The following is a 15,477-nucleotide window of genomic DNA, read 5'->3' as shown; positions in this document are numbered from 1 at the left end:
TGGCCATCTGTATGTTCTCTGTGAGGAAATGTTTACTTAGGTCTTTTGCCCATTTTTTGATTGAGATTTTTTAAAATATTGAGCTCTATGAGATAATTTATATATTTTGGAAATTAAGCCCTTCATTGCATTGTTTGCCAATATTTTATCTGAGGCCATAGGTTGTCTTTTCATTTTAAAGCAAGTGAACTTTTGATAAATGTTGAATGGTTTCATTCACAAAAAGACAAATTTAGTGATTTCATTTATATAAAGATTAGTTACTAGTTAAATCATTTAGGGAAGTATATTTAAGTAAATTTTATTTTTGAAAGATCTGTTGATATATAGATACTCATACTAATGAACGGGCATAATAAAGCTGGAAATGCTTATAAGGAGACTAGGAAATAGTTTATTGGTGTCCATTGTTAAACCTTTATGATTTTATTGTAAAAAGGTAAACTTAGGAATAAATTTACTTTTTGTACAGAAGAACCGTTTAGTTTATTAAAGCACCCATGAATAAGCTCTGCTTGTAAATTAAAGTAAGAAATTGGTCCTTAAGTTTGTATTCTGAATTGACTTTCATCCAAAATGTCACACAAGTAGGAAGGTGATTAAAATCACCTTTGAAATATCTCTCATCTTTATGTGTAACAGTATTTGGCTTCTTTGGTTCAAATTTGGGCTCTGTTGTCCTCTTTACATTGACCTCTCTATGAGATATGTTGCTTGGACTAAGGTAAAAGTGTGTTATAAAAATGCAGACTTGGGTCCATTTTGAAATGACTTATCATTAACTCTTAGGATTGGACATTTGTAAATTTTTAAAAATTTACTTTCCTCTCTACCTTTAAATTAGGTGCTCTGTGGATGTGTATAGTTTTAAATCCCCACTGCAAGTTGGAGCAGAAGGCCAGTTGGCTAAAACAGCTAAAAAAGTGGAATGGTGTTGATGTTTGTCCATGGGAAGATGGAAATCATGGCAGTGAATTACCCAACTTAACCAATGCTCTGCCTCAGGGTGCAAATGCCAACCAAGGTGAGTCCATGGTGATAATCTGCTCATTTTGTACCTACTTAATTGTGCATCTGTGGTTATAACAGTAACTTACAATAAATTTGGGAACATTATTTTACTCACTTAAGAACTTACTATAACTCATGGACTTAATGTTTTAACGTGAGTGTGTGTGTGTGGGTTTTAATTTTTAATCAAGATCTGTGATTTTTTTTTCATATTCTCAGAATACAGATGGATGTAATACTTAACATGTACTAGTATGTGTTAAAATTGCATACTAATTATTTAGTTTGAATTTAAAAAAAAAATCATGTTATGGGTGGTAGTGAATTACTGTGTAAAACAAAATTATTGAGAGACCTGAGGAACTGTTATTCTGTGTGTTGGTCAGTTCTTATTTGGGATACTATGCTATGTAATCAGTTAAAAATTCTTAGTTTTAGAATGCAGCATTTACATTTAACTCCTGGGACTGCAGGGGAATGGGGTGCTGCTGGCATTCAGACCAGGAAAATTCTTTATTGTGAAAGGACTGTCTAGCATACTTACTCCCACCTACTGTAGGCAATAGTACTCTCTAGTCTTTGGCAGCTAATGCTCCCAGGCATTTCCAAATATCCTCTTAAGTACGTCTATCTCTCATTTCTCTACTGTTTTGTGTGTGTGTGTGTATGTTTTTTTTTTTTTTTTAAGTTTCTCTTTCTCTATTGGACCCACCCATTCAGGACAAGTCTTTCTAATCTTAAAAAAAGTCTGTCTTGCCCTCATTGTCCCTGCTAGCTACTGACAGATTTTCTCCTTTCACATCCAATATTTAATTAATTCTTGCAAATAAAAATGTCATTCACTGTCACTGTTTTTGTGTAATTTTGTGCTGCTGCTCCCCCTTTTTTTAGAAAATGTGAAAGACTTTAAGTTTATGATATATGCAAGATGGGAGTTAAATGACATCAGGAGGATTCAGGAATCAAGACTGTCTTTCAGTGTGTGCGGGTTCCATCTGTAGTTGGTACTCCTAGAAAGAGCTGGACAGTGCTGAGTATGAAATGTAATGTTAGCACAGTGTTTTCTGTCTCTACAGAGAGAGAAAATAATATGTATTATTCCATAGGGACTTGTCCAATCAAAAAGAGGTTTCAGGCCTTGGGAAGGATGATTGTCTGGCTCTCCTTTGTCTAGAGATATTTGCCTTGGGAATTCAGTATTTGAAATCTGTCACATCTTTATTGCCCATGATGATTTTATTTAATAATTTCAAAGAAAATAAATCTTCCTCTTATACCCCAAGTTTTTTTGCAGAGGCTCAGAATTTTCAAGTTTAACAATTCAACATTTATTGTCTTCCATTGCTAGGAAAAGGATGCTTACATCTACATAGGCAATATATCATTGATCTCTTCTTGACTTTATTATATTTAGAGGCTTCTTTGTGGCTGCCGTCCTAACATTTTACAGTGTACTTTTACTTTCCATTTGGTTACTTTCCCCTTGGTTAAACTTGACTATTCCATAGGCTTTAGAAAACTTCTTAGGAAGTGGTCCAACCTCCAGATAAAACAGTTTCATTTATGGTTTGACCCAGGGATATGCAGTCAGAACTAGTTTCTAAGGGCAGTATTTATGGTTGCTGGGGCTCCTCCTTTTAGAACACCCATATTCTCCAGAGGGGCTGGCAGAAGAGACAACCCTACAGAGGGGCTCTGGTGCTCAGCCTGCAGTGCTTCTGCTGGAGGGCTGAGCAGACTGGCTAGCGGAGAGCCTTTGGTGGCCCACAGAGCCTAGCAGCCATGCAGGTGGGTGAAGGGCGCACATGGTCAGACCACGGGCAGAATTGCATGTGTTTGCACATCAGAATGAATGTGAAGCGCAAGTCAGTCCGTGTCTTTGCTGAGATTATTTGTTAGAATTAATTGACAACATTAGAATCCATACCCTTAGAGTAGTGTTTATTTTTTAAATATACCTGAATGGGAGCCTTTTTTAATTTTATCTTTTTTGATTGAAAAAACTATTATTTTATATGTGTGTGTGCTTAGTTGCTTAGTTGTGTCCAACTCTTTGAAACCCCATGGACTGTAACCCACCAGGCTCCTCTGTCAATGGGATTCTCCAGGCCAGAATTACTGGAGTGGGTAGCCTTTCTCTTCTCCAGGGGATCTTCCCAATCCAGGGATTGAACCCAGGTCTCCCACATTGCAGGTGGATTCTTTACCCCTCTGAGCCACCAGGGAAGCCTGAGAATACTAGAGTGGGTAGCCTATTCCCTTTTCCAGGGGAACTTCCTGACCCAGGAATCGAACTGGGGTCTCCTGCATTGCAGGTGGATTCTTTACCAGCTGATGATGATGATTTCGTCGCTAAGTTGTTTCCGACTCTTGCGACCCCATGGACTGTAGCTTGCCAGGCTCCTCTGTCCATGGGATTTTCCAGGCAAGAATACTAGAGTGGGTTTCCCTTTACTTCTACTTTGCCACCTGAGCTACCACAAATTTGTGTGTTTATCATTCTAACCATTTAAGATCATGTTTCTCTATTTTCTGTGCTATTACAAAAAATTTTAAAACATAAGATATCTAAGATAAAAATTGACCAGAAGAAAAGAAAAAAAAAAAGAAACTGACCAGGACTTCCCTGGTGGTCCAGTGGTTACAACTCCACATTCCCACTGCAGAGGGTGCAGTTTCTGTCCTTGGCTGGGGAAACGAAGATCCCACGTGCTGTGTGGCAAAAAAAAAAAATTGACCATAATTTTGATACTTAATCAAGTCAGTTTTTTTAAGTCATTGTCTCTGTACATTTTTTTTGTTTCTGTGCTCTTACAAAGCTTTATATTTTCTTTTAAACAGTATTTAGGTTTTTTGTTGTTGTTGTTACAATTGGTATTATTGATCTCTTAAGAGCCAACCACTGTAAAAAGTCTGGTATGTGTCTTCTATGTATGTCTATGATCTTACAGTCACATAAAAACACAAAAAGTTAAGATTTTAATTTTTTTAATGAAATTGATACTACAGTGGATTAAGTAGACAGATAGGACTTTCATTCTCTTAGTGCGTGCATAATACTAAGTTGCTCTTTTAAAGTCTTCTTTTAATTTTAAATTCTGTTTCTGTGATTTGAGTTAAATTAAATTGCACAGCCACTTAACACTTATGTGTGATTTGGATTTTGGAATATTTGATTGACTGACTGTTGTAAGAAGTCATGGAATCAGTTTCTTTATATTTATTCTGCTCTGCAAAAAAGCCCTGGTAGGTTCCAAAGGCTATGAAATACAAGGTCCTTGCTCCCCATCTGCAAAGTGTACACTGTCTGCTCCTAACAGGCAGTCTGGGCAGGGGCCAGAACAGATACATCAATGTTTATGCCTCTCAAATTGTCTGTCATCCATGCATTTTGATATGTCTGCCATTCAAGTACAGCTGTCTAAGTCCACCTGAGACCAAGCTGAAGTAATGTCTCTTTCTGTTAAAGACCATTCAAAAGCTTTTCAGAACAGCTGACATAGCTGAATTTGGAGTGAGGTTATCTGTGTTTTGATCTTGACTGCCATTGCCTGGGTGTGTGACCTTGGCAAGTCACTTTACGTCTCTCGATTTTCGGTTCCATCAGCAGAATAGAGGGTTTGGTCTGGATAAGTTTTCAGAGCTTTTCTTGATTCAGGTGTGTTTTGATTTTTATGATTTCCTTTATGTCTGTGCTTAGCCCAAGCTCCAAGGACAGGAAGATGAAACTTTACCAACTAAGGAAGCTCCAGATTTTACTTCTCATTTAGTTAAGTCTCAGAACAGTGAGGGGTGATACCTGAGTTAAATAAAGCACCCATAAATAAAAATAGTTTGTTACCCTAATTGTCAGTTGAGGCTCTTTCTAAGGTTTGTGCCATAGTTGACGGTAAGTCTGGAGTTCGGGACCCAAGGGCTGGGAGGGCAGGTAGAATTCGAACCATGTTTTCCAGAAGAACTGAATAATCCCAGAAGTTGGGGTAAGAATATCCTTTATTCCGCAAACATTTCTTTTCTCCGTCAGGTCCTGAAACTTGAACCCTCTTCGGAGTGTGTGCTTCTGCTCTTTTGTGATGCCCCAGCATACACTATGCTGGGGACATCACACCAGTCATGGAACCTGCACGGGAGTCAGGAGGCAGCCTGTAGGGCAAGGTAAGTGCGCTGGTTTGTTTTGTAGCTATGTTGTGTGGCTTTGTGAAATGTTAAATATATGCATTTATGCCCTTTGGGATATAAAGTACTATTTCATCATTATATCCCAAGAAGCATAATAATTTTAATTGTGCAAAACCGCACAATATAGTTAAAAAATACAACCAAAAGCACAACCCTTCTGCATATTTTTAAAGGCTGATTGCATCTTCCTGAAAGGTTCCATGGCTGGTGTCTCATCTCTTGCATAGTGTTTGTTGATCCCATCAGGGTAACCCAGCACAGCACCTCAGAAATGGGGAGCAGTGAGTTTTCCTGTGATTTTTGTGCTGAGTGCCTCTTCCGAGTGTATTTGGCATGGAAACTAGACGTGACAATTCTTTTTGCAGGACGCCTTTAACCTTAGCTTTGATGGCTGCAGAGTGTGTGTGTTTGATAAAACAAGAGAATGAATGGTGGCTCTTTGGGCTGATTTGCCTCCTAGTACTTAGGACATGAGACTATTCACCCTCCATCCTTCTGCTTAGGGGGTGCAGGGCAGTCTGTGTGGGTGTGTTCATGAACATCTGGCCACAGAATGCTATGGTATGAAACTGATTTATTGACGTGTGAATCATAGCTGACACAGCTTTCTGAATTGTGGAAAAAACAGATTCATCGAACAGGCCACATCGGACAGTGTTCACCCGAGCCATCGAGGCATGCGATCTCCACTGGCAGGATAGCCACTTGCAGCACATTATCAGCAGTGACCTATACACCAACTACTGTTACCATGACGACACTGAAACCTCCCTCTTTGACTCCCGCGGGTGGCCCCTCTGGCATGGTAAGTGGCCAAACCGGAAAGACGTTTCCATGACTTACTTCTTTGTTTAGTTTCTATAGCATTACTGGAGTGGGAGGTGGAGAGTTGAGGGATTCAATGGGAGATGGATGAATGCTTGGCAGTAGGAGTTTTTCATTCAAATCCAAGTTCAGAAATGGTTTCTTGTGTCTTTTTAATAGTATTTTGGGGGAAACCTCTTACTATTAAATCCTGTTTTTATAGATATATCTGATAATGGCAACTTTCCTCCCTTCACTTTCTGTTTTAGAACATGTTCCTACAGCCTGTGCACGAGTGGATGCATTACGTTCTCATGGGTACCCCAGAGAAGCACTGAGACTAGCAATAGCTATTGTTAACACATTAAGACGACAGCAACAGAAGCAGTTGGAAATGTTCCGAACTCAGAAAAAAGGTGAATGTGTAAAGGAGTTTGTTTCCATTGGAATGGGATTCTTGGTGATAATGTCAGTAGGTTTCATGTTCTTTGGCGGGGAAAGAGCTTTTAAAATTAGAGCCATGGAGATGGCTTCACTCACCACTCTTTTGAAATGTTTAATAGCTAGCTAATCTGTGACAAATTTTAGGCATTTTCCCTCTCTGGTTGAATGTTGTGAAACATAAGTTGTTGTTGTTTTTTTATGTTTCTTAGTTTCCTAAGTTAATTTTTTTTAAGGGGAAAGTTGTTTTTTGGGTTTCTTTTTTTTTTTTTTTTAACTGTTTGAGTTATGTAGTATATCTAAATTACCTAAAATGCAAGTTAACCAGATATATTTCATTATGTGAAGAAACATTTTAATTGTGACAATAAGGGCTCCAGTGGTAGACTGCCTATATTTGAATTCTGGCAAGAGGTCCCGGCTAGAGACCTTAGGCACTGACTTGACCTTATCTGTGGACTGGGCCTCAATTGAGGACTTGTCTCCTGGAGTTGAAAGATTAAACTAGTTATTTCCTATAAAGTGCTGAAAGCAGGCCTCACATAATATAGAAGCACTGTAAAACATTTAATTGTAATAACTTGTACATCAGGACATGATGTGTATTTAAAGTGACCAAAGAGAACTCCTGAATTTTTTAGATTCTGTAAATAACCTTTGATGAGCTGTCAACTGGCAGAACATATTTAACTCCTCTTTGTCTCAGTTTATTAATCTTTTAAATTTTAAATAAGCATTGCTGCTGCTAAGTTGCTTCAGTCATGTCCAACTCTGTGCAATCCCATAGACGGCAGCCCACCAGGCTCCCCTGTCCCTGGGATTCTCCAGGCAAGAACACTGGAGTGGGTTGCCATTTCCTTCTCCAATGCAGGAAAGTGAAAAATGAAAGTGAAGTCGCTCAGTCGTGTCTGACTCTTAGCGACCCACTGGACTGCAGCCTACCAGGCTCCTCTGTCCATGGGATTTTCCAGGCAAGAGTACTGGAGTGGGGTGCCATTGCCTTCTCCATAATAATTGCAACAGAGTTATATTACATGCATAAGGCCCTGATCAGAAGAAAGAAATACGATGCTTTCTCTGATTAATCTATGTGCTTCTTTTTCTTCTGTACATGTAGATCTTTTTTATTTTTCTTTGGTATGATTGTTTTGTTTTTACTCTGGAATTTTATATCTTATTCAGAGAGAAGTAGTTTTAGTTGTGATTTTTGGTATAGCTGAAAATTATCAAAAGTTAAAATGGGCTGGAGATTATTAGACGGTTGTAATATTTTATATCCCCTATATTACAAGTATTAAAAATGTTAACTAACATTTTTTGATGAAAGAAAGTTCCAAAGTTACCACATGAACCAAAAAAGGGGGAGGTCAGATAGGACTGGAATGTCATATCCCTGAAAGTCATTACTTTGTCCATTTCTTCATGTTCATCATAGCATCACTGGTTACCAGATATATTTGCAGAATATGTTGTTTGGCCCTTAGCAAAATTTTCCTGAAGTCTCTCCCTTCACCTAAACACATACAATATATGGCCAAGAGGCGTTTACTTCTGAAAAATAGAAAGGATGAAAATAGGCTAAGAGAGAATGAAGTATTTTTTATACTGCAACAGGACAGCTTGTTCTTGATCATCATTGGAGTTTTGAAACTTTATTGCTCTTTACTAAAAAATGTTTTTAAAATGAATTTAATTTAAATGTTACAATATCTAAGAAATACAAAATGTAAAAATGTTAGTTCATGTAGATTAAGTTGAAACATGTTAAGGTATTAATAGCTGCCTTAGAGGTCTCAGACTCATTTCTCTTTTATCCTTTACATAATAAAATTTTTAAATTCAGACTATTCGTTACTAGTACTACATATCTGTATATCTTTCCCTACTTTATTTTTGTTTGCCCATATTCAAATAATAGGTGTTTTTGTACTGTTACAATTCCAAATTGCTGTAGCAGTTATTTCTTATGGGGCCAAGATTAGTAAATAAAATATTTGGCATATGTCAACTTTAAAAAAAATTGATATAATTGACATACAACATTGGTTTCAGGTATACAACATAATGATTCCATATTTATATATGTTTTTAAATGATTGCCACAGTAAGTCTAATACACACACACGCACACATACAAAGAAATAGAGGAAAACAACAGAATGGGAAAGACTAGGGATCTCTTCAAGAAAATCAGAGATACCAAAGGAACATTTCATGCAAAGATGAGCTCGATAAAGGACAGAAATGGTATGGACCTAACAGAAGCAGAAGAAATTAAGAAGAGATGGCAAGAATACACAGAAGAACTGTACAAAAAAGATCTTCACAACCCAGATTATCTAGGTCAGTGATCACTGACCTAGAACCAGACATCCTGGAATGTGAAGTCAAGTGGGCCTTAGAAAGCATCACTACGAACAAAGCTAGTGGAGGTGATGGAATTCCAGTTGAGCTATTCCAAATCCTGAAAGATGATGCTGTGAAAGTGCTGCACTCAATATGCCAGCAAATTTGGAAAACTCAGCAGTGGCCACAGGACTGGAAAAGGTCAGTTTTCATTCCAATCCCAAAGAAAGGCAATGCCAAAGAATGCTCAAACTACCACACAATTGCACTCATCTCACACGCTAGTAAAGTAATGCTCAAAATTCTCCAAGCCAGGCTTCAGCAATATGTGAACCGTGAACTTCCTGATGTTCAAGCTGGTTTTAGAAAAGGCAGAGGAACCAGAGATCAAATTGCCAACATCCGCTGGATCATGGAAAAAGCAAGAGAATTCCAGAAAAACATCTATTTCTGCTTTATTGACTATGCCACAGCCTTTGACTGTGTGGATCACAATAAACTGTGGAAAATTCTGAAAGAGATGGAATACCAGACCACCTGATCGGCCTCTTGAGAAATTTGTATGCAGATCAGGAAGCAAGTTAGAACTGGACATGGAACAACAGACTGGTTCCAAATAGGAAAAGGAGTTCATCAAGGCTGTATATTGTCACCCTGTTTATTTAATTTATATGCAGAGTACATCATGAGAAACGCTGGACTGGAAGAAACACAAGCTGGAATCAAGATTGCCGGGAGAAATATCAATAACCTCAGATATGCAGATGACACCACCCTTATGGCAGAAAGTGAAGAGGAACTCAAGAGCCTCTTGATGAAAGTGAAAGTGGAGAGTGAAAAAGTTGGCTTAAAGCTCAACATTCAGAAAACGAAGATCATGGCATCTGGTCCCATCACTGCATGGGAAATAGACGGGGAAATAGTGGAAACAGTGTCAGACTTTATTTTGGGGGGCTGCAAAATCACTGCAGATGGTGACTGTGGCCATGAAATTAAAAGACGCTTACTCCTTGGAAGAAAAGTTATGACCGACCTAGACAGCATATTCAAAAGCAGAGACATCACTTTGCCAACTAAGGTCCGTCTAGTCAAGGCTATGGTTTTTCTTGTGGTCATGTATGGATGTGAGAGTTGGACTGTGAAGAAGGTTGAGCGCTGAAGAATTGATGCTTTTGAACTGTGGTGTTGGAGAAGACTCTTGAGTGTCCCTTGGACTGCACTGAGATCCAAGCAGTCCATTCTGAAGGAGATCTGTCCTGGGATTTCTTTGGAAGGAATGGTGCTAAAGCTGAAACTCCAGTACTTTGGCCACCTCATGTGAAGAGTTGACTCATTGGAAAAGACTCTGATGCTGGGAGGGATTGGGGGCAGGAGGAGAAGGGGACGACAGAGGATGAGATGGCTGGATGGCATCACTGACTCGATGGACGTGAGTCTGGGTGAACTCCAGGAGTTGGTGATGAACAGGGAGGCCTGGCATGCTGCCATTCTTGGGGTTGCAAAGGGTTGGACACGACTGAGCGACTGATCTGATCTGATCTGATGCACATACATATGTGTGCGTGTGTGTGTGTATATATATATATGTATATATAGAGAGATAGACAGACAGACTTGTTGCTAAGAGTAATACTCATGTTTCTGTTTTCATCCTGGTTGTGTATATTAAAAATCATTGACAGAAATTGAAGGGAAAGACCCTTCCGAGGAATCTAGTACTCAGTTTTCATAAATTGTAATACATTGTGCCAGGCCATGCTTAATGCTTTATTTTTATGTACTAAGAGTTGGTAGTCCAAAACAGAAGACTTCTAAAGGAATATTGAACTTGGTGGAATAGCTCTTTAGCTATTTACAAGCCAATATTTTTCATGTTTATTTTATATTATTTGTAGTTTTTATTGTACTTTCCTTTAAGAACGAACTACTACTATTTATTATTTTAATAAACACTTACATGTAAAGTACTGCATTGTTTACAATAATGGAGTATATTCTAAAATATTAGCAGTTTTTTCTCAGCACTCTAACTTGAGAATTTTAAAGTTCTAACATTCCATGAAGACAATGAAAAGGAATACATTCCATCCAAATTGTGTTATCTTCTGTTGTAGTTCCCCTTTGTGGAAAAGTTTCTCTCTTAAATGGTTTACATATCCATGATAAGGAAGACTCTTGTAAGGTGATAGGGGAGTTCAAGTCTGACCCAGAGTGTAGCTGCTCTTTAGACTCTTATTTTAGGTGACTCAGTGAGAAGAATATCTTCTTAATAAAGTTGTAGTTAGTTAGCCAATGATAATTACCAGGGGGAATTCTTAGTTCTCTTTAAAGCCACTCCTAGGAGGTAAGCAGAGTTGTCCTTAGCTTCTCAGGTGAAAAGTTGGAATTCATTTTTCCTTATACATTATAATTTAATAGTGTAAACAATAATGTCAACCTAGTACTCTGGACACAGGAATTAAATAGATGTTTGGGAGTTTTCTTGGGCAGTTAACACCATTTATATTGATTCACAGATGACCCTTTAGAACTTAAAATAGTTCACAAGTTCGGGTTTTATGAAACCTTGTTTTTTAATTCAAGAGGAATTTTGAATTGAATGTAGTATTAATTTGTGAGGATGCTGCTATTAAATGGTAAAGCCTTTCTTTCCTCTACTTCTCTTCATATCTCAATTCTCTTTTCTTACACAGAGCTACCCCATAAAAGCATAACCTCAATAACCAATCTGGAGGGCTGGGTTGGACACCCCCTGGATCCCGTGGGCACACTTTTCAGCAGCCTTATGGAAGCCTGCCGCACTGACGACGAAGGCTTCCCTGTGTTCTCAGATTTTACAGGTAAAAATAAAATAATAAAAACATTGACGTTTGTCTCATGTGCTTCCCCGCCTAAACCCTGAATGGCGTTCGTCACTGGTCACGGTTCTTCACTGTTTCTTTTATGAATCCATATAGTTAACAGGACTAGCAGTTAGCAGGAAATGGTACTCCCACTTTTTAGGCAGGCTTCTCAAACTGGGAAAAGTCTTGGCGTTGACAGTTGGCAGCATGTATCAAGAACCTAAAAATACTCATTCCCTTCTATCAGTGATTGTGTATCTAAGAATTTATCTGTGTTTCTTACTATTTTCCAGCATAAAGATATAAAATAAGGATATATATCATATGGCAGGGAAGAAGGTTTGTACCTTTGCTGCTCCCATGACTGGATTAGCTTGGAGAGTTAATTATCTAGCCTGTGGTAGTTGCCCTCATGGATTTTGGTGACCCAAACTCTTATCAGGAGGGTGAGGGTATGACTCTGAATCCACTTTCCTTGGGAGTTTGACAGTTGAAGTTTGTTAAGAATTTCTAAATAGAAGCACCTTAACAGTGATAAGACGATGTTCAGAGAATCATTCTCTTTTGACAACTGATGACTCTGATAACAAAAGGACCATGAAATTGAGTTACATATATGTTGTGTTCTCTACTGTTTTTATTATAAATTACAACACTGTGGTAAAAGTATGAAAAATTTTCAATTCTAGGCTTTAAAAAATTGGTAACTATTACAGTCATCATGTAATTTTACTCTTGGTTAATTAAAATTTTGTTTACTGTTAAGTATTCTTAGTATCTCTTCTTAGATTTATGGTTTTCTTTGGTGGTTCCTTTTTAATGAGAGAAAAATATTTGTACTGTGCTTTCCCCCAGAACGTACACATTTAGTCAATTGATGGTCATTTTTTTTAAAGATATTGGAAAACTATATACTTTAACATGGTTTTCCAGCTTTCTTGGAGCTAAGTCAATAATTCGTTTAAGAGGTCTGGGTAAAATATTAATAGATTGTGCCTGTCAGAGCATCTGCAAAAGTAGTTTCTAAACTCTGATTTCTTCTGTGACAGAGAATATGGGACAGTGCAAGTCTCTGGAATACCAGCATCTACCTGCACACAAATTCCTAGAAGAAGGGGAATCCTACCTAACGCTGGCCGTGGAAGTAGCCCTAATAGGGCTGGGACAGCAGCGGGTCATGCCTGACGGGCTGTACACCCAGGAGAAGGTTTGCCGCAACGAGGAACAGCTCATCTCCAAGCTTCAGGAGATTGAATTGGACGACACACTGGTGAAAATTTTTCGCAAGCAAGCAGTCTTCCTGTTAGAAGGTAACTGATAACTTCTCCACTTGTTTAGCCCATTTTATTTCGGCATTCCGCTTTCTTATGTTGGGAATACTATTTGAGGACATTTCATACAGTAGTTATCCTGATTGGTATGGTCGCTGAGTGTCACAGGCATGTTCATTTTCCAAAAAGTAGTATCACTTAATAAAAAAGTACAGATGTTTAGATGTTTACTATTTATTAGGTGGTCATGGAAGCAATGAGCCTGCTAGAAATGAGCCCTATTTGAATGTCACAAGCTTTAAAAAGGACTGTTTTTTTAAAACTGTTTTTCTTGAGATAAATGTAAATTTTAGATTTAGTGAATTATTGCTGGTAGCCATATTCCTTTATGACTGGTAGCCATATTCCTTGGATCTATTAAGTAATAAAATGGAAATTGGTTGGCATTCCTCCAAATTATTGGCTGTTACATGACTTCTGGATTTTGAACCTGTCATTTGCACATCCTGATAAAGGACCAACAACTGTAGAAGTGAATTTTCACTGTGCTAATTATTTCAGAAAATTCATTAGGTGTAGATTCATCAAGGTAAAAGTTTCATAGAATCTCTAAGGCAAAGTCAAGTTTTTTTCTTTCTTGTAAGGTCAAGAAAAAAGTGAAAATGTTAGTTGCTCAATCATGTCCAACTTCCTGTGACCCCATGGACTGTACCTGCCAGGCTCCTCTGTTCATGGAATTCTCCAGGCAAGAATACTGGACTGGGTAGCCATTCCTTTCTCCCGGATCTTCCTGACCCAGGGATTGAACCCCAGTCTCCTGCATTGCAAGCAGATTTTTTTACCATCTGAGCCAAACAGACAAATCCCCAAATTTTGACTGATATTTTTTTAAATGTTTTTTCCTTGTCAACAATAAGTGTACTTAATGTGGTAGCCTACTCTTTTACTGGAGAAGGAAATGGCAGCCCACTCCAGTATTCTTGCCTGGAGAATCCCATGGACAGAGCAGCCTGGTGGGCTACAATCCATGGGGTCACACAGAGTCAGACAAGACTGAGGCAACTTAGCATTAGCGATCTTTTACACAGATTTGGGAGATAGTCAGAACTTTTTAATTGCTTCCATCTCTCAAGTACATGTGTGTTATTTTTGTGGGATTCTCTGTGATTGATAAGCTCATAGAATATGGTTTCTTTGTCTTGTATTTGGAATGACTATACTTAGGGAAGGGATTTAGAGAAAATAGCATTTCAAAACCTCTCTTATATGTCCAAAGCTAAAGATCTAGTTGAAAAAAATTTTTTTCATTAAATGCACTTTACATTTATATATTTTATTTTTTTATTTTTTATTTTTTTTTTAATTTTATTTTTAGACTTTACATAACTGTATTAGTTTTGCCAAATATCAAAATGAATCCACCACAGGTATACATGTGTTCCCCATCCTGAACCCTCCTCCCTCCTCCCTCCCCATTCCATCCAGTGCAGTTACTTTTATGCTGGCTCTTAGTAACTCTTGGTAAACTGCCTTTTGATTTTTATTATTCTGAAGGAATAGAAGAGGATGCGTGCTTTTCAAAGTTGATAGTGTCTGATACTGTTCATCACTTACTTATCTACATGTCCTCATGTTCATTACTTACGAATATTTTTAAACTTTGTTTTACTCTTTGATTAGTCCATACTTTCTTGTTAAACATTTTAATTAGAACTATGCCCGATAAGGAGTGCTGATGACTTATCCCAGCCTCCGCTCCTTTCCCAGCCTTGCTCAGCCCACAAAGAGTGGGTGGTGCAGGACAGGAAGAAGTCCAAGGGGAAGCCAAGGGACCATTTCTATAAACTCCAAAAGATAAGTGCTCCATGATAGAATCAACTGCACTGGGCACCAGGTTCTTCATGCATTTATACTCTGGATTTCAGGGGCAAATTAGTTAGCTGACTTAAGTATCTGAAAAAGAGGAAGCAGTAACCTTGTATTGTTGCTGAGTGTTAGTCACTCCTGGACATACTGTGGGCATATTGGATCATACTGGACATACTGGAAAAACACTTCTGGGGAACTTAGATTCCAAATTTCAGTTTTTCACTTTTCAGTACACTGGAGCTCAGGGACACTGATTATTCATTGACAAATAATTCTATGATACCTGACTGAAAGTTTTGCTTGTTGGGAAGTGCTGTTATATTGATTATGCATCCTGGCTTTCCCTGCGTAGTACAGAAAGGGAACTTGATGGTTTAAGGGAAATGCTGAAGGGAAATGGAGGAGAGATACAGAAGAAAAATAGATGTTTGCTATAATTAGTCCTTAATAAAGTAGAGTTAATGTCTTACTCTGCTCAAGCTGCCATAAAAAAAAATACTACAGGTTAGATGCTTAAACAACAGAAGTTTATTTCTCACACTTCTGGAGGCCAAGAAGTCCAAGGTCGAGGCGCTCGCTAATTCAGTTTCTGGTGAGGGCCCTCCTCCTGCCTCGCACAGGGCTGCCTTCTCTCTGAGTTCTCACAAGGCAGAGGCAGAGCATTCACTCTGTCCCTTCTGACGGGACACCAATTCTGTTGGACCAGGCCAGGG

At 38.3% G+C, this 15,477-nt stretch overlaps 1 protein-coding gene across 1 annotated transcript in view; it reads left to right on the top strand.

The window, feature by feature from the left end:
• The window catches only part of ZSWIM6 (zinc finger SWIM-type containing 6), a 225,250-nt gene that overhangs the window by 197,898 nt on the left and 11,875 nt on the right, over positions 1–15,477 (top strand). Inside the window, exons 5-9 of the mRNA XM_055554821.1 lie at positions 845–1,024; positions 5,819–5,995; positions 6,264–6,410; positions 11,475–11,621; positions 12,674–12,934. Coding sequence (XP_055410796.1) covers positions 845–1,024; positions 5,819–5,995; positions 6,264–6,410; positions 11,475–11,621; positions 12,674–12,934 — 912 coding nt within the window. The remainder of the gene's footprint in view (positions 1–844; positions 1,025–5,818; positions 5,996–6,263; positions 6,411–11,474; positions 11,622–12,673; positions 12,935–15,477) is intronic.

The sequence above is a fragment of the Bubalus kerabau genome, chromosome 18, assembly GCF_029407905.1.
Source record: "Bubalus kerabau isolate K-KA32 ecotype Philippines breed swamp buffalo chromosome 18, PCC_UOA_SB_1v2, whole genome shotgun sequence".
Classification (NCBI taxonomy): Eukaryota; Metazoa; Chordata; class Mammalia; order Artiodactyla; family Bovidae; genus Bubalus; species Bubalus kerabau.
This window is presented reverse-complemented; position numbering and strand designations above follow the sequence as displayed.